Source organism: Euprymna scolopes, chromosome 14 (assembly GCF_053919585.1).
Source record: "Euprymna scolopes isolate OS-2025 chromosome 14, ASM5391958v1, whole genome shotgun sequence".
Classification (NCBI taxonomy): Eukaryota; Metazoa; Mollusca; class Cephalopoda; order Sepiida; family Sepiolidae; genus Euprymna; species Euprymna scolopes.
The window spans coordinates 401,213-425,930 of NC_136495.1; the positions used below are offsets into that span (position 1 = coordinate 401,213).

General features: G+C 42.6%; 2 protein-coding genes across 2 annotated transcripts; both read right to left on the reverse strand.

Annotated features, from left to right (window-relative positions):
- Window positions 1–13,860: 13,860 nt before the first annotated feature.
- LOC145293324 (uncharacterized protein YagA-like) lies at window positions 13,861–14,175 on the reverse strand. Its single transcript, XM_080139966.1, has one exon. It carries the CDS (start codon window positions 14,173–14,175, stop codon window positions 13,861–13,863), a length of 315 nt encoding a protein of 104 aa, XP_079996092.1.
- A 2,243-nt stretch (window positions 14,176–16,418) lies between these two features.
- Window positions 16,419–16,850, reverse strand: LOC145293326 (uncharacterized). The gene has a single exon (XM_080139967.1). It carries the CDS (start codon window positions 16,848–16,850, stop codon window positions 16,419–16,421), a length of 432 nt encoding a protein of 143 aa, XP_079996093.1.
- Window positions 16,851–24,718: the final 7,868 nt, after the last annotated feature.

Here is a 24,718-nt window from a genome sequence, read left to right on the forward strand (position 1 = left end):
CCGTAAATAACGAGGAAAGGAAGGCGGGAGGAGAGACGATTTTTAGTCACTAAAGCCAACGGACGTGTGTAAAAGAAGAGGTAGAAGAAAAGAGTGTGGTGAACCAAACAAACAACGACTCGGTTGAAAGTAGAGTTGTAACGAACACAAGCTATTTCGGCATGACGTCAGGATTTGACCCCAAGCTAATTCCCTGTTTGATGGCAGTAGCACTGATCACTCAGTGCAGGAATGGGTGGAAAAAGCAGAATTAATATGTCAGTTCAGTGGGGTGAAGCGTATGGAATGCGTGGTCCAAATGCGCCACACTGGGAGAGCATATGCAGTATACCAGCAGTTGGCTGATGAGAAGAAAACAGATTTCGCCTGCATCAAGTGCGCCCTTTTTACAGCATTTGTGTTAGATCCAGTTACTGCATGGAAGGAATTCATGGCCTGAAAATTACATCCCGGAGAAACGGTGTATATGTATCTGGCTGAACTAAAAAAGCTATCGGTCCTTTTTGGAGGGATGTCAGACAAAGGCTTGGTGTGCGCCTTTATTGCAGGATTACCTAAGAGTGTCGAAGATCTGCTCCGTGCCTTATCCCAAGTGGATGAGATGGACATATCGGAAGTATTGGCGCGGGCACGAGCAATATAGACCAAGCGGCAGCTGTAAACCATCACAGGTTGGATTGCAGGATCTGGGCGCAGCTACAACCTGCTAAAAGTGTGGAGGACCCAACCATTTGGCCCGTGATTGTCTTTCGTCACATCAACCAACTCAGAAACTTGATGGGCCGCAGTGCTACAAGTGCAAAAAACGTGGACACCTGGCCCGCACCTGTCCGGGAAATGGGCAAGGGGAAGAAGCTACAGCGCCAGTCTTCTCCCAAGATCGTTATTGAGCAGGGTGTTTCCCACTGTAAGCATACACATCGCGCTTGTGGACACTGGGTGCACCCAGACTCTCGTAAGCAAGATATGCTGTGCCACTTGGAAAGCAGAGAGAATTCCGGTACTAACTGTAGGCGGAGGTTCACTAGCCTCTTGTGGGATGAGCATTATCTGCGCAAGCATCAACGACGGGCCTGCAGTAGCCGTGCGAGCCCTGGTTGTGGAGGGAGAGCTTCTCGGATACGACCTACTCCTGGGTATGGATTACACAACTGGGTGGAATTACTGTGGACAGAACCGGCAAGGTACAGTTCTCCCGATGTGAGGAACACGTTTGTGCTGCCATAACTCTCGACGAGCCTGACTTTCGTGCAGAGTATGATAGAAACACCAATGCATGGACGGCGTCTTGGAAGTGGTTCAATGATCAGCCACCAATATCCTTGCGGAACCGGTTATCGGAATATCCCCCACCCATGTGGCTAAGGGAACAGTATGAAGAACTGCAAACGTGGATCGACAATGGCTGGCTTCTTCCATACCCAGAGGATGAGCTTGGCCCCCCCGTGAGGGCTAATTCCCTTGATGGCCGTCATACAAGAGACCAAACAAAAGGTCCGCCCCATCCTAGACTACTGTGAGCTCAATGAGCATGTCGACCCATATACAGCAAGGGCTGATGTGTGTGCATTCAAATTAAGGGAGTGGCGACAGCAGGGATCGAACGTGGCAACTCTGGACCTACGCACGGCCTATCTGCAAATATGCATTGAGAGGAAATTGTGGCCATTTCAGACTGTGGAAATTGGAGGAACCTGATATTGTCTAACCAGGCTAGGGTTCGGTCTAAATGTGGCCCCAGGCATTATGACAGCAATCATGCATGCTATCCGGCAGCAAGATGAGGCAGTGCAACAGGCAACATCCTCATACATTGATGATATATTCGTCAATGAGAACCTCATGTCAGCGCAATCAGTTAGAATGCACTTTGAGAGCTTTGGACTGACATGTAAGGAACCAGAGCGTCTGTGCGATGGACCAAAAGTTCTCGGCCTGCACATGCGCAATAGAGGGACTTTGCTGGAGAAGAGGAAGTCACGTCCCCAATGTCCCATCAAACATCACTCGACAAACAGTGTTTTCGCTTTGTGGAAAGAGGGTAGGCTATTTCCCTGTGTGCGGTTGGCTCAGGGTGGCCATGGCGGCCATAAAAAGACGTGCAACAGCCGTGTCGTCGGGATGGGACGATGAAGTACATGATGTCACCCTAAAGAGCATGCTGACAGAGACTGTGTCCAGAGTGACCAGTGATGACCCCGTTCAGGGAAAGTGGTGCATCAGCGGGAATGAGTTCCCGGTCCGGGTGGATGTTAGTTCACTGGCCCTTGGAGTTGCCCTTGCAGTTAATGATTCCATTATTGAAGATGCCTGTTGGCTTCGGCCAGAGAATGATTCGAGGCACATAAACCTGGCCGAACTTGATGCCACATTGAAGGGCATTAACTTGGCGCTTCAATGGCAAGCCAAGGTTCTACATATCATGACTGACTCGGCATGCACTCATCGGTGGATAACCGATGCATTAAGTGGAAGAGTACGGCTGACGACACAAGCATTGAGTGAGATGTTAATTCGAAGACGGCTTGCCATCTTGGTCGACACCATCACAGAGTACGACCTGACTGTGGACGTAGTGTTGATCAGGTCTGTGCTCATCAGAGCAGATGCTTTGACAAGAGTCCCTCAACGATGGCTTCTGGCTGGTGCTCGGAGAGATTCTGATAATCTGCAAAACACATGTGCAGCAGCAGTTGTGTGTAATGTGGATGCAGCACGCATCATGGACATTCATTGACAGTGTGGACATCCTGGCATCAAGCGGACACTGTACTTTGTCAAGATGATTGATCCAGGAGTAGAAAAAAAAGATATCCGAAGAGTGGTGGAAAGTTGCGAGGCCTGCCAATCCATCGACCCAGCTCCAGCACGATGGAAGAAAATGGAGTTGGGAGTGAGTGGTAAGTGGCAGAGAGTGGGCATGGACATCACACACTACGGTGGCAACCACTTCCTTACCCTCATCGATTATGGGCCTACTAGTTTCGCAGTCTGGAGACTCCTCAGGCGCCAGGACTCTTGCAACATTATTCGCCAGCTGTCATTCGTGTTCTGTGAAAGAGATGCGCCCGATGAAGTGCTGATGGACAACGACTCAGCCTTTTGCAGCCATCAGATGAGGCAGTTCTTACAAGAATGGGGTGTGCGGTTGCGGCTTAGATGCACTTATGTGCCTTCTGGCAATGGTATAGCTGAGAGAAGCCATCGCAGCAACAAAACAATTGCAGCCAGGAAGCAATGCACCATCGCAGAAGCTGTGTACTGGTATAATCTCATGCCAAAGGATGGCGTCTCTCCAGGAACGGCGCCTGCAAATGCAATCTATCAGTACCGTGTCTGAGAAAAAGGAATCCACCCCGATACAACTGTGGCCACTGAGATAGAACGGAATCGATTTGCCAAAGGGGATGCTGTCTGGGTGAAGCCGCCAGGAAACTGATGTACTGACAAGTATAAACAGGGCACAGTGACCGATGTTGTGAGTCAGCAGTGTGTCCAGGTTGATGGCGTACCCCGTCACGTTAGGGACCTACGGCCGGCGACACATGTACCACCTCCAGTAGACGAGGAGAGTGACTCTGACTCTGAGACGAGTGGGCCATTGCTTTGGTTTGCACCATCCCTATCAAGCAGTGACTCTGATATTAGTAGACTCCACGGAGATGAAGCCTTCCCCGACCATCAGGCGGTGGATGAGAGCACACGCGAAACGAGAGCAGCACTGTCCCTCTTGACAGAAGCACTCGACGGCGGCGATCGCCACCCCCCTGCCGTCTCTGTGATCATGAGATCAGGGGGGAGTGTGGAGAAAGAAGTGGCTTACCATTAAAGCGGCTGCGCGTTTGTGCCTACAGAGCACACATTGAGAATCAAGATGGCGCCCACAGGCTTTTATGTGGAAAAAGTCTTGTGGAATCTCGGGGAATCTCGTACCCTGGTTTGATAAATAACGAGGAAAGGGAGGCGGGAGGAGAGACGATTTTTAGTCGGTAAAGCAAACAGACGTTTGTAAAAGAAGAGGTAGAAGAAAAGAGTGCGGTGAACGAAACAAACAACGACTCGGTTGAAAGTAGAGTTGTAACGAACACAATAACATTTTGTGAAATTAACTTTTATCTAAAATGTACTGTATTTGTAGCATGCTTACTTTCTTTTTATTTGGTTTTGTAAAATATAGAAGTTGAATCTGCATTTTCTTAAATCATTTTTAATATTTATGTTAAAAATAGTTCGCTTTTCTATGTATGAAATATCTATTTTATTTTGTGAAATATTTCCAACAAATGAAAATGTACAATCATCATAAAGACAATTTCATTACGTCGATCTCATGCTGAGATGCTGAAGGTAAAATCTGGGTAGAAATTTATTTGCTGAATTCAATGTGAAATCCATTGTTGAAATTAGTATATGTAAAAGGTAATTTGACAGTATAATAGAAAAACTACTTGCATTATAATCGAGTAGAATATTGTAAAAAATAGGTAGAAAGAGAAAATGGTTGAAAGGAACAAGGGAAGAAGGCTAAATAAAAAATGAAAGAAATCGAAGTTATAAAATCAGGAATGTCTTTTTCGTTTTATTTACATTGCTAGGACAACGTTGCCATGAGAAATTACAGATGTCATCTGCCAGTGTACAAGAATTCTGGTGAAAGGACCGACCCTCAATTATCGCTCTACCTCTCCGACTCCTTTGCTAAAATCTACCTATATAAGAGCAAAGTACGTCCAAGGATGGAGTACTGTTGTCACATCTGGGCAGGAGCTGCTTGAAAAACCTTACACTGCCTCGATAATAGATTTTGTAGCTTTTCCCTTTCCTGCAACATTTTCTCCCAGAAGAGACGTTGCAAGCTTGTCTCTGCTTTATCGATTTTTCATGGAAAATGCTCGTCTGAGATCCAATCTAGGGTCCTCCCTTGCCAAATTTTCATGAAAAATACTCGTCTTGTTGAAACCACTATAAAAAATTCCCCCACTCTTTATCTGTGCCTAAACCTAAATGTAAATTCCGTTACTACTAACGATTACTACAATAGTGTCCCATTCATTTTTGTACACTCATTAACTCTTAACCTCGAGTGGCCTCCAGCCCTTGAAAAGTAGTGACTCCTATGTAAAAAAAAAACAAAAAAAAAAACAAATAAAAAGCTATGAAGGGCTATAGTAGTATGGGCGGCTTTTTATTGATTTATGTCCGTTTTTTTTTGGGGGGGGGGAGGATAAGTTTGTAATTCCGGATCGATCCTGGACTAATCCAATTGCTAAATTCCATTTGATTCAGGAGCTGGATGACTTTTTGATTACAATCCGATTGTTATCCCATGCAATTCATAGTGATCTTACTCAGACAGAATTTTCATTGATCCTATGTAACATCACAACCAAAACATAATCAGCTGTTCAGGCAGAATTTGCAGTGATCCAATGGATCAAAATATCTTGATGAAGTAGAAGCATGCAGTACAGTACAAAATGATATATCTCCAACAATTGTTGTGAGTTTAGAGCGCTAGTGCGCATGCGCACTAGATGTTTACAAATAGAACGAAATTGGCGCCTTTTCCCAGCTTAGTCGTTCGTTACCGACCATGTTGATGTACCTGCTGAATTTTATGTTGAATAAAACCTTTTTAATATCTTAAAAGGTCTTTATTTTTCATTACAATTTATTCAACATAAAATTAAAAATTAACAGCAGCAATGGATGCTATACTGAGACCTGGTAAATTCGAAGGATCGTCAGATACAACCGAACCGCTGACGAATGGAATCATTGGTATCGTACCCTCATCAACTGCATCGACTCTCTCACAGTCGCTCATCTTCAAAATCCTCCGAATAAATTAAGTATTATGATTAATTTCATCTCACCGAAGGTCTATTCTCTTATATCTCACTGTTCAACATTCGAGAGGGCTATTAGCATCCTTCAAGCAACCTATGTAAAACCGGTAAATTCTGTGTTTGCTCGTCACCTTCTCGCCACTAGGAAACAAAATCAAGGTGAATCTATTGATCAGTTTCTCCTAAAACTAAAGAATCTTTCTAAAGATTGTAAATTTGAAGATGTTACTGCCTCTCAACATGCGGAGCTAGCGATACGTGACGCAGACGCATTTATCACAGGTCTCACTTCCTCAACTATTAGGCAGAGATTACTTGAAAGTTTTGAAATTAACCTAGATCATGCCGTAGCAACTGCTCGAAGTATAGAAATGGCCCAACATAATGCAGTAGCTTATGACACATCAATTGTAGCAAAGGCATCTATTCATGCAGATGAATCTGAAAATAACTCTAGTTTGGAACTAACTAATGAATGTGCTGCTGTTTCCAGAAATAATCAGGCGACTCACTTCGCCAGATGCCAATTCTGTGGACGAGAAAATCATTCTCGAAATATTTGCCCAGCTCGGAATGCTGACTGCCTTAAATGTGGAAAGAGGGGCCACTTCTCTAAAGTCTGCTGATCTAAAATAAAACAAACAACTTATAATACCAGGACTAGTTCTGCATATATTGCCCTCACTGCGTCATCCCAATGCACTCCATGCACACAATATTCTGTAGTAAATGCAACAATTAATAGTACCTGTTTGAAAGCTATGGTAGACAGTGGAAGCACTCATAACTTTATACGAATGAACATCGTGAGATCACTTGGCCTTAGTATATTACCTTCTAATGATACGGTAAGCATGGCTTCCTCGAATCTCACAAGCAAAACCTTAGGACACTGTGTTGCATCCATCGCTGTTAATGGACAAATTTACATTAATATGCGTCTATCTATCCTTCCCAACTTGTGTGCTCCAATTATACTAGGACAAGAGTTCATGCAATTGCATAACCGGGTGGAATTCCGTTATAACGGAAAGATACCATCTTTACAGATTTGTAACGTCACTCAGATGAAAATCGAGCCACCGTCTCTTTTTGCTAATTTAGCAAAGAATTGTAAACCCATCGCAACAAAAAGCAGAAACTACTCAGCATCGGACTGCGAATTTATCAGGAATGAGATACAAAAATTATTAAAAGAAGGTATCATAATCAAATCGAATTCCCCATAGAGAGCCCAAGTACTAGTAACTAGAAATGAAAGACATAAGCGTCGCATGGTCGTTGACTATTCTGCAACTATAAATCGGTTTACACTTTTGGATGCTTTTCCGCTTCCCAAAATTTCGGATATCATACGCCAACTATCACAGTACAAAATTTTTAATAAGTTGGACCTGAAGTCTGCATATTATCAATGCCCTATACGTAGAGACGAGAGAATTTACACAGCATTTGAAGCTGACGGAGGACTATACGAGTTTTCTAGGTTACCTTTTTGGCTAACGAACTCAGTAGCTGTGTTTCAACGTATTATGCATAATCTGATTCAAGAACATGAACTCCAAGGTACATTTGCCTACATTGATGACATTGTCATCGGAGGAAAAACTAAGAAAGAATTAAACGAAAATATGGAAGCTTTTAGAAAGGTTATCAACCGTCTTAACTTGCAACTAAACCCTGTAAAATGTGAATATGGTATAACCAAACTAAAGTTTCTAGGGCACTTATTGGAAAATGGAACAATCAGTCCTGATCCAGACAGACTTACACCACTAAAAGAATTACCGATTCCGAACTGCAGTAAGTCACTCAGGCAGGCTCTAGGTCTCTTCTCATACTATTCACCATGGATAGAGAATTTCTCAGATCGGATTTCACCTTTATTAAACATTACGCCCTTTCCTATCACTGAGAAACTCAAAAATCAATTTCAAGCCATGAAAGATGAAATTTGCAAGGCTTCGGTTGCAGCCATTGAGGATGAAGTTCCTTTTACGATAGAAACTGATGCATCTGCGGCAGCATTAGCAGCCTGCCTTTCCCAGAATGGACGTCCAGTAGCATATTTTTCCAGAACCCTAACGCAGTCAGAGCGTCGACATTCAGCAGTGGAATGTGAATCGGCAGCCATTGTAGAATCTGTGCGTAAATGGCGTGACCTCTTACTCGGTCGACACTTTACCATTATTACTGACCAACAGGCTGCATCATTTATGTTCAACACGCAGACACCAAACCGTATTAAAAACGATAAGCTGCTTCGGTAGAGACTTGAACTTTCAAACTATTCTTATGAGATAGTATATAGACCAGGTTCTCTTAATAACTCTGCAGATACCCTTTCTCGATCATGCTCTGCTTCGCGCTCATTATCACTAAAGGACCTACACGCAGCACTTTGTCATCCTGGAGTAGTGAGACTCTATCACTTTGTGAGGCAGAAGAATCTACCATTCTCCATGGAAGATGCTAAGCGCACCTGCGCTGAATGTCAAATATGTGCTGAACTAAAACCAAGGTTCTTCAAACCTCCATCAGGTCGATTAATCCATTCTCGATCCCCCTTTGAACGTCTTTCATTAGATTCCATGGGACCGAAACCATCTACGAATAATCTCAAATACCTACTCGTGATTGTAGATGAATATTCACGCTATCCTTTTGTCTATCCATGTCAGGACATATCAACAAAAACTGTTATAAATTGTCTCCAGAATTTATTTACCTTTTTTGGCTGCCCAGATTCCATCCATAGTGATCGAGGAAGTCAGTTTATTTCATGTGAACTAAAAGATTTTCTCCGGCAACATGGAGTTGTGATTACCCACTCAACTCCATACCACCCAATCGGCAATGGACAATGCGAGAGAGTAAATGGCACAATTTGGAAAACGATCAAACTTGCACTCAAAACCAGGCAATTGGACGAACGTCACTGGCATGAAGTACTCGACATAGCTTTGCACTCTATTCGATCGCTACTTTGTACAGCAACTAACTCAACCCCACACGAGAGAATGTTTAACTTTTCCAGAAGGTCGGGCACCGGATATACCTTACCCGAGTGGCTGCAAGGAAGACCGGCCCTCCTTAGGAAGTTTGTCCGCCAACACAAGTCAGATCCCCTAGTGGAACCAATAGATATAATATCTGCAACTCCCAATTTTGCCAGAATTCGTTTCACTGGCGGCCGTCAGTCAACAGTCTCAACAGAAGACATAGCCCCCACTCTTGTCACTGACCCCTCCTCTACAAACTTGGAATCTCCTGTCTCCCCTGATCATGGTACATCACCAGATTCTACTACTCCATCAAACATCCGCGAACCAGAGTTGATTGATCAACAGGAGACCCCAAAGAATAATACCTCACCAAATGGAGAATCTTTCTCTTCAGTCAACAAGACAAAGTGTTTAGAAATAGAAGAGCAGCAGCAACAGTCTGACTCGAAGAAGGGCGTTTTCAAATTTCTTCCAGAAGCAACAAAAAGGGGAAGGAAGATCACCTGCAACCCGAAATATAAATAAAATGTGGTGGAGAGTGTTGTGAGTTTAGAGCGCTAGTGCGCATGCGCACTAGATGTTTACAAATAGAACGAAATTGGCGCCTTTTCCCAGCTTAGTCGTTCGTTACCGACCATGTTGATGTACCTGCTGAATTTTATGTTGAATAAAACCTTTCTAATATCTTAAAAGGTCTTTATTTTTCATTACAACAATAAAAGCAAAACCACACAAAAACTGCTAAATTGTGCAACTGAGAAAACCATGTAAAAACATAAATTTATTGGACGTAAGGAGTCGGATAAAAAAATTCCTACTCAGACTCTGACACCTAATACTCATAGAAATCCGACTCTGACTCTGACTCTAGCAAAAATTTCCAACTCCCAATGACTCCAACTCTGACTCTGAAACCCTGTTTATTAACACAAGGTTTCTGTCGATGTGTAACCATGGCGCAGTAAATAAAGTATTTAGTAAAATTCAGTTGTAAGATACACTATTCTGAAGTTTGAAGACTCAAAGTACAATTGTCAATTATTTAGGACTTTCTAGATTAAATAAAGGATTCCATTCGAAATTGCATGCAAATTCCCAAGTTAGAACGATTCAGAAAGTCCAACTCGCCTGAAAAAGTTTGGAGGTTACATTAACTGAAGTGTTATGCAAATCACATTCAAGATAAGAACAGTGGTCCAAATAATCTCTATATTTTTTTTACTCACCTTTACTCCAAACAAGGCATATTGCCACTTGGATGTAAGGAGCGACTAATTGGGACCATGCCTAGAAATATTTAATAAGATGTTGGTTTACATTAAATTGTAACTTTTGCATCAGTCTGGGAAGCAAGTAGTAGGAAAGGAAGCAAGTAGCAGGAAGGGAATTCCAAAGTCTAGCTGTTCGAGAGAAGAAGCTATTAGAGTAGAAAACTTTCTAGCATGTAGGACCTCAACAGTGAAGGGGTGTGATCTTGTTGCTAAGCAGGTTTGCCGGCGATATGTACGCAGAGGGAGCACATGTGCAATGAGTTCATCAGAGCACATTCCATTAAAATACTTGTAAAAGATACACAGAGATACAACATTGTAGCAATGAGATGGGTTGGAGTCTAGTTGACAAATTGGGACCTATTAGATTGGATACCTTTTTTTGGACGCTATCCAAGAGGGGAAAAATAGTGGTAGATGCACCAACCCAGATGGGGCAACAATACTCTAGCATCGGCGAATGGTGGCTTTGTAGAGTTACAGGATACTGTAAGGTGTAAGTAGTTTTAGACGAAGCGCACCTTCTTGCAGCACCCTTCGCAATGTCCTTAATGTATTTGTTCTAGTTCATCTTGCCCCTGAATGTTTAAGCCAAGCAGTTTGAAAAAAAAATTTCAGATAGATATTTGTCATGGATATCGGTGGTTGGAGAGGCTTCTTGTAATTGTTAAAGGAGAACAGCTTAGTCTTACTGGCATTAAATGCGACCATCCATTTATATCCAAATTTTATTATGGTATGGAGGTCATTTTCTATAGATTCAGTCATTGTCTTAGATTTGTGTACATTCGTTCTTTCCTCATGCATGTTATAGAGCATTCTATTCTCGGCAAATATACCTATATCATACAAAATATTATCGTGAGGTCGTTTATATCAGGAATAATAGTGGTCCAAGTATCAACTCCTAACATACTCCTGCATTAACGTTATGTCCATCAATGACAATCTAGATAGTCCTACTGTCTAAGAAGGATCTAATTATATTTAGTATTCTTCCAGTTATACCATACGATATAATTTTTTTTAGGAACCCTTCATGCCAAACTTTGTCAAAGGCCTTGAATATATCGAGGGCCACAGCCCTTGCTTCGCCCACCTTATTCAGTGCATGGAATATGTGTTCAGAGATGACTGTTAAAATATCTGCTTTCGAATGATATTGCATAAATCTGTACTGTTTATGAGAGAGAAGATTAGATTTTGTTAGATGGTGGATTAGTGCTTGATTGATTAGCATCTCAATGATTTTAGTGAAGAGGGAAAGGAGACTAGTAGGGCAATAATTGAGAGGGTCAGATCTTTCACCAGGATTCTTGTAAGTTGGTATCACAGACGCCATCTTCCAGCTATTAGGGAAGCAAGAGTTAGCAAGGCATTTGTTGTAGAGTTTGGAAAGTACAGGAGCTAGCTCAGCTGAGCATTTTTTAATTAGTATAGCAGGGATAGATCAAGTCCACATGCGTTGAAGGTGTCTAAGTTTTTTTATAATATTGCGGAATGAGAAGGGGTTACTTTTAGATCATCGTCTGACTTCAGTCCACATAGGGACATTTGGAAGAGAGTTGTTTGTTGGTTCTAAGGTGGAGTTAAAGGTGAATCGTTGGGCAAGTAGTTTTACATTCTCGGTTGCTGTGCACGCAAGCTTCTGGTTGTTGGAAAGTAAGGGAATTACTAATTGACATTATTCACTACACTATCATGAATTTTCCAGAAATCACGTGTTCCTATCTTCTGCGATTCTATGCGTTCATTGGTTATTTCAGTATGCTTCTTTTTATTGTGGCTATTTTCTATGTTACAATAGTTTCTAACATCTACAAATCTTTGCCTATTTGTATTTGACTTATGACATATGAACCGGCAGGATGCATGCCGTCTTTGTGCAATGGAAGCTACACAATCTATAGTGCATCATGGAGGTGAATAGGGCTTGCTATAATGCTTCGATACGGAGACATGTGCTTCACTATTCCTTTTGCACAATTTAGTTGTCTCAATGGTACATTGTTGAGCAGGAAGAGAGAAGATATTGGCCCATGGGTATCTATGATATGTTCTTTGATGGCTTTCCAGTCAACCCTTTTGTAGTACTTCATCGTTTTGAGGAATGACTTTTCATCTTGAGGTTGGGATTTAAGTGTGATGTCTACTGATACCACCAAATTGTTTGCATTTCCAAATGGACTCTGAGCATTAGTGAGACAATCTTCAGGTACAGTGAAGGACGAGGTCTAGAAGTGAAGCCTGTTGGTGTTCACGATCTAGGAGGCTGCCTAGGAACATGACTGTATTTGTGAGGGAATAGGCTATGGAGAGGCTATAAGTACAGCACCCAGCTGTATCTGTGCAACCTGCGAAACCAAGCCATTTTATGGTGGATATATAAGTCACCAAACACATGTATTTGTGCAGAACTGTCCAAGAAGAGTGCTTATTATAAGAGACATGATCTATTAAAGTACAGTCATGACTTGCGGGAGAACGGTAGAGAAAATATTAGTAACTAATGCAGTGATGAAAGGCTAGTCGAAAACACATAAACGCCTTCTTATTCGATTCCAGAGCTGTTTTCTAGTTAAGGGGAGGGTGCTTTGAATATAAACTTCAAGCCCGTGCATATATCATAAACTTCTTAAACTCCTCAGCCTAACGTTTACAGGGAACATGAACTGGAATAGATACATTGAGAGCATTGCCAAAGCTGCTGCAAAGAAGGTAGGCTCTCTTTACCGTGCTAGAAAACTACTTACGCCTGAAAGTATCCTGTACCTCTATAAGGCCACCATTCGCCCATGTATGGAGTACTGTTGCCACATTTAGGCTGGTGTATCTGCTGCTTGTCTCTCACGCCTGGACAGGGTACAAAAGAGAGTCATCAACCTGATAGGTTCTTGTTGTAAGGAAAACAAATACTGTATACCCTTTAAATAAGGTTTTTATTAGCACAAAAGAACGATACGTCAGGTCCGACGTCAACACTATAAAGTAACATGGCGGACACTACTGTAGTAGTATACAGAGCTGGCGCTTCGTCAGGGAGAGTGCTATTGGGAAGTTTCATATCCAACATTCTCCCCTCCATTAAATTAGAAAGTTCCTGCCGTGGGTGGAAAGTTCATTCAAGTATTAGTGTATGAAGGTGGGTTGATCACAACCAATGCAAGGAATGTAGTTAAATAGTTCACAATGTTAAAACTCACTAATTCAGCCAGCACAAGGAGTGCAATTTAATAGTTCAGATGTGCAAAATAAATTTAATCAAGATTCACTAAACTCTAGAATCACAAATTCAACTTATCTGGTGGTTTTCTACTACGTTCTGACCGTCGCAAAACAGGTGGTTTTACTGATGGAGGTAAATTTTCCTCTTGCTGATCGGCTGGTGTATCATTCCAGTTTTCCGAGTCATGTGGGTGATTGGTGAATTGGAAGTCTTTCAACGGGGCCAAGTCAAGTGTAGATACAGTCATCTGCCTACGCTCGTTGGATCGAACAAAGGCCATAATGGGGGTTAGCATCTAGAAGTTCAACCTTATCAACCAGAGGTTCATATTTAGTTAACCAGTTGTGTCTCTGCATTAAAACAAAACCAGATTCGGTAATCCAAGACGGTACTGCTGTCCTGGACACTGATCTTCTTGGGTGTTTAAACAGTCGCTCATGAGGTGTCTCATTTGTGACTGTGGATATTAAAGATCGAATGGAATGGAGGGAGTCTGCTAAAAGCTCTTCTCAGTGTTCAGTCGGCACACCTTTGTCTTCCAATGCTAATGAAATAGTTTTCCACACTGTTCCATTCATTCGCTCCACTTGACCATTCCTATGTGGGTGATATGGAGTGCTGTAGCTGGTGGAGATCCCTTTGCCGTGCATATAATTCTTGTACTCAGCACTCTTGAAACAACTCCCGTTATTTGAATGAACTTGGCTGGGCATGCCAAATATAGAAAACAGGTGGGAGCAAGATTGCAGTACACTCTGGGTACTTGTGTCTTTGCAAGGGTATACAAATGGGAAGCGGCTGTATTCATCAACTAATACCAACATATACTTCTTTGGGGTAGATGAAGGTAGGGGTCCTTTAAAATCGAGGCTCAACCTCTCGAAAAGAGTTGATTTGATTAAATGCCCATCAACAGGGCGGAAAAATCTTGGTTTGCACTTGTTATCTGCCGAATATCCTCAAGAGAGTAAGGGGAGGTTTCTATTCCTTATGAATACCATCATCCTTGTAATCCCAGGATGGCACACGAATCGATGCAAATTGAGGAGGTTGCTATTCACAGTAGCACAAGAAGCACGTATCAATGCGTCAGCTACAAGATTATTCTCACCAGGGAGATAGATAATGTCGAAATTGAAGCATGAAAACTCCAATCTCCAATGGAGCAATTTATCGTTTTTTATTCGACTATGGTGATTTTGGTCGGAAACAAATTTTACTGATTTCTGATCAGTAATAAGTTTGAAGTGCTTCCCCAAGAGGTAATGGCGTCAATATCTAACTGTTTCTAGAATGGCAGCCGCTTTCTTTTCATCAGCTGGATGGTTTAGTTCAGAGCCGTATAGAGTTCTTGAGAAAAAACAACTGGTCTACCATTTTGGTTGAGGACTCCAGAAAGAGCACAATCAGAGGCATCAGTCCCCAACTCAAGGGGAGCATTCTCGTCGATAGTTTTTATTACAGCTGATTCAATATCTAGCTTTAGACTGCCAAATGCATTTCGAGCTTTCTGATTAAGGGGAAATAAATTGGTCTTGATAAGAGTCTGAATCTTATCAGAATACCCATGGATCCACTTTGAATAATACGAGAAAAAACCCAGGGCTTGCTTGAGTGATTTGCCGTCAGTTGGATAAGGGAGTTCTTTTAAAGGCTTCAACCTCTTTTAATTTGACCGTTGGGTCCAATGATATAACCCATGGAGCTCAGTTCATTCACAGAAAACACACACTTTTCTTTATTGTACGTAATTTTCCGTTTTTGTGTTACTTTGATAAATTTCTCCAGATTCTCATCGTATTGCTCCTGATCCTTTCCACGGATAAAAATATTGTCCAGGTATCCAAAGGTGTCGTGTAAGTCCTTAGAACTAATAATTTCATCGACAATTCGCTGAAAACAAGCAACTTCGTTTGTAACCCCAAAGGGTATTCGGGTGAACTGATACAAACCGGGGTTAGCTTTAAAAGCAGTGAAGGGGTTGTTATTCTCATTGATGGGGATCTGATGATACGCATTTTTCAGGTCGATTGTGCTGAATACATGATACTAAGCAACTTTATTCACTACGTCATCCAGCCGGGGCAGGGGGTAGGCATCAAGGCTTGTGTACTTATTCACAGTTTCAGAATAATCAATGACCATTCTCTTTTTCTGATTATCGGATTTAACCACGACCACTTGTGCCCTCCAGGGGGAGTTTGAGGTTTCGATGATCCCCTCCTTAAAAAGGCGCTTAATTTCTGAGTCAATAAATTTACTATCACTTAAGCTATAACGTCTAGAATTGGTGGCAACCGGTTTGCAGTTCTTATTTATATTAGCAATAAGTTCAGGGAGTTCTTCCACCGAAGCCATAGTGAGTTCACAAATCTCAATAGGAGTTGAACTCCCACCGTACTTGAAGGTAACGTTTTCATGTTTACTTTGAAAATCCAGTCCGAGAATCACATCACAATAAAGGTTATTTAAAACTGATAGTTTCTGGTTGAGATGCATACGTTTGTAAAAAGTACGTTAGGAAAACAATCACCTAACACTTTAGATGAGAGGTCAGACGATGCCATCGAAACTCTCAAGTCTGAATCTGTTATTTTTAAATCCAGATCCTCAGCTACTGCGGTATAAATAAAGCTGTCCATTACTGCTCTTAATGGCCGACTCAAAATGTGGATTTTTACGGTGGATCTCTGTAAGGACGATGGAACTGCCGAACTGGAACTTATAGAGGCTAAGGTTGGATAATGGATCGAGGCAGAAGTTGATTGAGTAGTATTATTTGATTTGCAGCATTTTGCAAAATGCCCGATCCGTTTACATCGATGACAAACACTCGATTTTCCTGATTTTGGGTGTTTATAATTTCCACAGTTCCAACATTTTATTTCTGATTTAGCAGCATTTAGGTTTATTTGATTAAAATCCAAGTCCGATGTCTCTTCCTTCCCGAGGGCTGCAGTGGTTGGTTCCAGGTATCGTGCTGGTGAATACGATTCCATATTCCTCGTTGCATTGTCCAGCGCTTTTGGGCCTGGTTAAACAGTGTCCAGGTCGAGCGTTTTATTTTTCAACAAAGCTGGCAAATGGTATGGGACTGAATTTCGGCAATAAAGGCATCCTGAATCGATTCATTAGTGTATATTGCCGCTCTGACGTCCCTAAAATTGCAGTCCTTGCTAAGGACTCGTAATGCTCGAAGATACTCATCCAGTTGCTGACGCCTCATAGCGAGTAGATGCCGTGCGTATATCTCGTTTTTTGGTTTGATAAAGAGTTCCTCCAGTTTGAGACAGGCTTCTTCATAATTTCCGCAATCGCTGACATATTCGAAAATATCCGGTGAAATAAAATTTATCAGGATCGACAACTTGGTGAAATTTTCTTGGGGTAGTGCCGCTAAAAAATATTTGAATGTAGCAAACCAGTGCTTAAATTCTCGCTCGGCATTAGATGAATTAGGGTTTACGTCCAATCGAGAAGGCCTCTGGGCACGATCCATTTTTAAAATCATTTACTTTTTTTTTTTTTTACCCTTTTGTGCTAATAAAATTGTTGTAAGTAAAACAAATACTATATACCCTTTAAATAAGGTTTTTATTAGCACAAAAGAACGATACGTCAGGTGCGGCGTCAACACTATAAAGTAACATGGTGGACACTACTGTAGTAGTATACAGAGCTAGCGCTTCGTCAGGGAGAGTGCTATTGGGAAGTTTTGTATCCATACGAAACACAATACAACAGTCCTGAACTATCATCTAGGCTTCAGCCTTTGTCTCACTGACGATATGTTGCATCCCTCTGCCTGCTTTACAAGTACTTTAATGGCGAATGCTCTGACGAATTACAACCACTCGCCTCGATGTAACTACTCCCGACAAGCAGCTAAGTCCCACCCTTCACAGTAGAGATCCCTAGGTGTAAGAAAACCTTTTATCTCAACAGTTTCTTCCCCAGAACTGCTAGACTTTGGAAATCCCTTCCGGGATTCTGTTTTCCCAACTGTACTGACGTGCAGATGTTCAAGTGTAATGTGAACAAATATCTTGCTACTCATTTCCCTTCATAATGCCCCTGCAACTTATGTCCCTGATAGTAGCTCCTAACTTCAAAGTGGCACTGTGCGTTGTTTGAGGTGAAAATTGATATATATATATATATATATATATATATATATATATATATATATATATATATATATATATATATCCAAGTCTTTACAGCAGAGATGGGTGTATCCGGTCCTGTTAACGTAGTTAGAGAGGATTGAGGAATATAGGTTTGTTTCACTTAATGCTAAGATATCTGAGGAGTTTATTAAGAGGTAAGACTCTACATCATCGACGTTACTTCTTTTATTTATTTATTTGTACATTATAAAGTCCTTGTACTTGCGGGGGGGGGTCGCCTTGTTCTTATGGGTCGGTTTCCGGGTTGGTATCTCTGATCGTTGGTTTGCCTCCACTGGTTGTCCTTGCTTGTCATGTGGCGTGTCTCTGTCGTTGATATTGGACGGAGTATTTGCTTCTAGTGAGTCAGGGCTTTGTTGGGGCATTTGTATTGTATCGTCCCAACTAGTGTTTTGAATGGGTGCGTTTATAGCAGTTATTGAGAATTATATATTTCTTGCAGGTGTCGTCTGTTACGCCTCAGTAATCTTCCGTCCCCATACATCTTGACGATGTAACTGCGTGGTTCAGTGCATTTGTCGACCACTGTCGCTGGTTGCCAGGTGTCATCTTCCTGTAGGACTGCCACTTTGCTGCCAACAATTAGTTCTGGGAGATCTTTTGCACATTTATTGTAGTATTGTTGCTGTTTTTTTTTTGTTTTGTTTTTTTGCTTCTGGCACACAATTGTTGTCTGATCTCCTCATCTCTTGGGTTGTCTGCGCTTAACAAGGTTGGAAGTTTTGTTCTTATTTTCGTATTGTATAGGATTTCTACCGGAGATGGCAGATGGTTGTCAGGTGGGGTTGATCTGAGGCATAGGAGGGCCATTTAAAAATCCATTTTAGGTTGTTTGGCTTTTGTGAATGTTTTTTTTTTTATTTACAGTTTGGACGATTCGTTCTATGAACCCGTTTGATTATGGGTACCTGAGGCTTGATGTGATGTGAGTCAACCCCCCTCTGTGGCGAAATTGTGAAACTCGTTGGAGATAAAATATCTTGCATTGTCTGTGTATAGCCTTTCAGGTATGCCATGAACAGCGAATATTGCTTTGAAGTATTCTGTGCAATTTAAGCTTGTTGTGCTTTTTAGCATTTTGCTGAAGGGTATTTTGCTATATTAATCAGCGATCAGTAAGAATTGTTGATTGTTAAAATCAAAAATATCTGCGGCAACGTACTGGAACGGTCGCGTTGCATGTTCCTTGATGATCATAGTTTCTTTTTGATTTTTTCTTTGATGTTCTCTGCAGATCTTACACGTCTTTACTAGATCTTCTATGTTCTTGAAAATTCCTCTCCAGAACACGCTGTTTTTCGCCTTAAGTTGGCATTTTTCGATGCCTTGGTGAGCATCATGGATTCTCCTTAGTACCACGTGTTGCATACTTTTGGGTATGACTATGGATTGTCCCTTTGTGACCATACCATCTTGTACGGATAGGCATTCTTTCAGTGACCAATAATTTCTAATTATCTTAGGAGTATTTTTTACGTCATTTTGGCCATCTATTTAGTATCACCTCTTTAAGTGTTCTGAGTTAATCATCTGCTTCAGTTGCATTTTGTAGTTCGGTCTGTTTCTGAGCTGTAATGTCAACAGTGTGTATGTTTAAGTCAAGTTCGATTTCCTTACCTAAGATTGATTGGTTTCTTGGAAAGTAGTCTGGAATACACATTTCTTTTGCTACCTTGTCTCGTTCTGCTGCAGTTCTGTGCCTCTTTTGGGATTTTCCGACCTTGTAGGTTCGTTAGACATTATTGTTCGAAGTGGTGTAAGCCATTGCATCTTCTACACGTTTTGTTGAAAGCATAGCAGTTTTCTTTCCTATTTTTGTGGTGTCTGCCGCATCTTGTACATGGTTTATTTTTTGTAGATACCGCGTGGTATATCTCATTTTTCCCTTCATTGGCGACTTTGTATTGAGAATTATCTTTTGTGGTTATCTCATACGCCCTAATACAGTCTATGGCTGATTTGAGGGTTAATTCGGTTTTGGCAGCGTTCCTAAGCCCTTTTATAATTTGTTCCAAAATGCGTTCACCTTTGTTCTTCCCGAAATCGCATCTGTCCGCTTTTGTTTTAAGTTTGACTAGGTAGTCGTTTATGTTGTCTTCGTTTTGCCCCATTGAAGAAAATTTTAACCTCTCGACCCATGTATTTGGTTTTTGTATCATAATAGCAGAATTAGCAGTAACCAAAATGAGAAATAGAGAGCTTACCTCGGATACGTCTGTTTTGGGCTGAGCGAAAGAGAGTTCCAAGATGGCGTCCATGGGCTTTTATTAGCGTTTACCCAATGTAATTATCGTTGAATCACGTCTGCTCTCGCGCGATTATGCAAATATGCCGTTCCCGGCCGCTATAAAGGCAGGACACTGGAAAGGAGAGGGGCATGCTGCAGATTGTGTGTAGGTGATTCTGGCGAGTAGATTGTGCTTGTTACGACCCACGTGTCTGCGAGAAGCGAGTTTTTGTCCTGTCTGTTTTTAGTTGTATTTTTTTTGGTTTGTTTTGCCTACTACATTTTTGTTTCAAGCTATTTCGGCTCGACTATGGCGAAGGTGCGGATAAGTAGCGATATTATCAAGCCATTCTCTGGCGAGGAGACGTTGTAGCGTGGCTGAAAAAAGTGAGACTTGTCGCACCACTTCAGCAGGTGGATGATGTAGCGAATCTGCTACCTTTATATCTGGAAGGTGATGCACTGGCCCTCTACATGGAAATGGAGAAGGACGATCAAAGAGAAATAGACCAGATTGAGGCCCGATTAAAGGAGGCATTTACCGACGACGCGTTTGCAGCATACAGAAAAATAACTATGGTTAGATGGGCTGGCGAACGTGTGGATGTTTATGCCAACAAAATCAGGCAGTTGGTTGAATTGGCTGGATTCAGAGCACGGGGAGGACGCATAAGCGCCAGTCTCCTTCCCCACCAAGATGCGAGCACGACACTCCCGGTGATAAGCATCCACGTTGACGGGACGCGATGTTTGGCGCTTATTGATACTGTATGCTCTAGGACTATTTTACATGCAGACTGGTGTCGGTCTTGGAGAAAACGAACGTAAATGTCAAAACGATTGGTGGAATGTCCCATGCGTGCTGCGGTGTTGGAGCGGTCTCTGTGTCCACTGACGAAGTGTGTCTGCCAGAATCGATGTGTTGGTGGTGCGCGGCAAACCACTGGGGTTTGACTTACTTCTAGGGATCGACGCCATAAAAGCTCTGGGCGGTGTCGTTGTCAGCCTTACAGGATCAGTGCGGCTGGGCGACAGGAAAAATATTAAATGCGCAGCCATTTCTATTAATGAACCAGATTTCACCGCCACCTTTGATCATCAAAACCGAACGTGGACCACATCGTGGAGGTGGTCTGAGGACCACCCCCCTGAAAGACTACACAATACCCAGTGCCGGCAGAAATCCGTGAAGAATACACGCAGGAGCTCCGCACCTGGATAGATAATGGTTGGCTCGTACCGTACCCAGAGGATAAATTGGGACCTCCCAAAGGCCTAATTCCTCTGATGGCTGTGATGCAGCAGAACAAAGCCAAAGTGCGCCCGGTAATGGACTACCGGGAGCTAAATCATTACGTAGACGCGTTTACAGCCAACACAGATGTTTGTGCGGCTAAGCTGCGTGAATGGAGACAAAAAGGTGCTAACGTGTCTCTACTGGACTTCAGGAGAACATACCTACAAGTCCGGGTCCATGAGACACTGTGGCCATACCAGACTGTGGAAATCGATGGGAAAAAATATTGCCTGACCCGTCTGGGGTTCGGTTTGAATGTGGCTCCCCTGATCATGAGAGCAATTGTCAGCGAAGTATTGTCTCAGAAAGAAGTTGTAAGCTGCGCAGCATCTGCTTACATCGAGGACATTTTTGTCAACGAGGATGTGATGCCCGTGACCCATGTAAGAGAACACCTAGCGCAGTTCGGGTTGGAGTGCAAGAACCCACAGCGGTTGAAGGACGGTGCACGGGTGCTGGGATTGGCGGTCTGGATGGAACACAGTGAACTACGGTGGAAGCGAGGAAATGCAATTCCAGAGGCTCCCAGCATTGTTACGCGACGAACAATGTTTTCCCTGTGTGGTCGACTTGTCGAGCACTTTCTGGTGTGCGGTTGGCTTCATGTGGCTTGTGGAATACTTAGAAGGAGAGTAAGTTCGGGTAACGAATGGCTGGGATGATGAAACAAGGGACATCATACTGCATCGTATGATGTTCGAAACCTTGGAATCTGTGCAGCAGAACGGTCCGGTCCGGGAAAATTGGTGTGTGTATTGCAAAGAGCTGAATGTATGGATCGATGCTAGCTCCCTAGCAATTGGTGCAGCCTTGGAAATGCGCGAAACTGTGTTAGAGGATGCATGTTGGCTGTGACCTGAAGGTGACTCTCAACTTATCAACTTAGCCGAGCTGGATGCCATATTGAAAGGTATCAATTTGGCTCTACAGTGGCAGAGCAAAGTGCTACACATAAAGACAGATTCTGTCTGTGTATACCATTGGGTCTCGGACATGCTAACTGGAAAGGCGCGAGTGCGCACCAAAGCAGCAAGCGAGATGCTTATTAGGAGGCGACTAAGCACTCTAAAGGAGCTCGTGAAAGAGTACGGGCTGACAGTGGACATGACGCTGGTTCCATCAGCACAAAACATTGCTGACCGATTGACACGAGTACCACAGACATGGTTTGAGGCAATGAAAAAGAAAAATGGGCTTGACCCGGTGATAGGTGCGGTTCACACAGACGAGCTGGATGAAAGTCAAATCATGGCTATTCACAAAGGTAGTGGACATCTGGGGGTGCGATGCATTACCTACTTTGTCAGGAGAAATTGCCCAACCACGACAAAAACAACCATTAAAACGGTCATACGAAAATGTGAGGAATGTCATTTCATTGACCCAGCGCCACTCAGGTGGGAAAAGGGAAAGCTGGAAGTTAATGAGAATTGGCAGAGAATTGGAATGGATATCATGCATTATGGCACCTTCCATTTTTTAACTCTAACAGACTGTGGTCCATCGCATTTCTCCATTTGGAGGAAATTGGCAAGGCAGGACTCGGCAAGCATGATCCATCAGTTGGAAACAGTGTTCCTCGAGCGTGGCTCGCCGCATGAAATCCTTTTAGACAATGACACGGCTTTCTGCAGCAACGCATTCCAAGCATTTGCACATAAATGGGGAGTTCACTTGTGATTCCGTTGTGCGTACGCTCCAGCCGGGAATGGCATAGTGGAGCGATGTCACCGTACGTTGAAATGAACAGCGGCTAGAATGTGGCATCCCTTCTGTGATATAACTTCACTCGGGGCACTGACCGATTCAGGACATGAAAGTATGATCATCTATCTTATTTTACTTTCTTAGCTATATATAACGCAATGCAGTTAAATGAGCTGGTAAACAGCAAAACAAAATAAAAATAAATACAATAAGCAAAAGTTCAGCTAGAATTCTTCACTGTCAACTTTCTCTCTCAACTTCCAGCACATGTTCTGCCAACCACCTCTGCTAACAGGCATTTTATTAGAAAACCGACTCCGTTCCATTTGCATATGTGTGATCTCATGAGATTCCATGAGACTACATTATAAATCCATGGCTACCATCTTTAATCTCTCTCTTTCTCAGATCCCATCCGAAGGTAAGTTATATAACCACACTGTTATACCAGCCTTCATTGACCAGAGGAATTTACACCAATTAGCACGATAAATAGTGCTAGTAATTCCAATACCGGTGAGAGAGATGCGACTGCACTTCAACTGCTAGCCGAGTGCCCAGCAGATATACACGTTTTCCTATCTTTGTACATTATTATTAATACACTTGTTCCTTAACCGAACCTCGACTTGATTGTTCTTTTTTTTTTTTTTTTTTACTCAGTGATCACCACTTATCAAGGCCTGGAAGCCACTCAGGGATAAGGGTTATTGCAAGTACATTACGTTAGTGTGGAGATTTTATGAAGTGTTTACTTAAGGGGGCGGTTCATTAGGAATTTGTTAACATTGGACTTGAAGACATCCAAGTTGTAGTCCAGTGGGAAGCAGGCAGACGGAACAGAGTTTCACAGGCGTGCAGTTCTAAGAAAGAAGCTTTGTTCATGCAGGGAAGAGAAAAGGGCATCCTCCACTAAGCCACGAAGTCTATTTTGTACTCTGTCAAGGCAGGATAGGCTGTTTTTAGCAGCTCCTGCCCAGATATGGCAACAGTATTCCATCCTTGGACGTACTTGGCTTTTATATAGATAGAGAATTGCATCAGTAGTGAGATATCTTCTGGAGCGGTAGAAGGATCCCACCATCTTTTCAGCGACCTTGGCAACAGACTTGATGTACGTGTTCCATTTCAGATCAGGAGTAAAGGTCAAACCCAGAAGCTTGTCAAAACATGGGGCCTCACCCAGACGAGAGCCATCCATCACAATTGATGCCAGATGGGGATCAGAGCGTTGATGATGTAAGGATAGGAGTTTGGTTTTGGATGCATTAAAGGTAACCAGCCAGATCTTCCCCCACTAAACCACACGCTCGAGATCAGAGGAGAGAGAATCAGAGAGAACTTTGTCATTTACAGCCTTTGATGTGTTGCCGTAGATTGTCGTGTCATCAGCATAGATGTCAACGAATGATTTAAGTATGTGTTTAGGGAGGTCATTGATGTAAATCAGGAAGAGAGTTGGGCCCAGGATTGACCCCTGAGGGACTCCAGCATTTATATTGCAGGCCTCCGATTTTTGTCCATCTACCACTACTCTTATGAACCTATCGGAGAGAAATGATTTAATGATCGAGAAAACATTTCCAGTTATACCGTAGCTGGAAATCTTGTGAAGTAGACCCTTATGCCATACCTTGTCGAAGGCCTTTGATATGTCACATAAAGGCTTGATCGTCCGTTTCTAGGTTTGTTTCTCTAGTCAGGGGGAGGGTGTTACGAATGTAGACTCCAAGTCCGTGCATATGTCTGTCAGAGTCCTTACGGCAGAGTGGGAGATAGCCAAGCATGTTAAAGTAGTTAGAGGGGATGGAGGAGTGTAGGTTAGTCTCGTGCTATTAAAACGTGCTCAGCCGAAGCAGCTCCAGTTCTCTTCAAACTCTACAACAAATGCCTTAATGAATCATGCTTTCTGTTCTGTTGGAAAACCGCTTCTGTGGTACCAATAT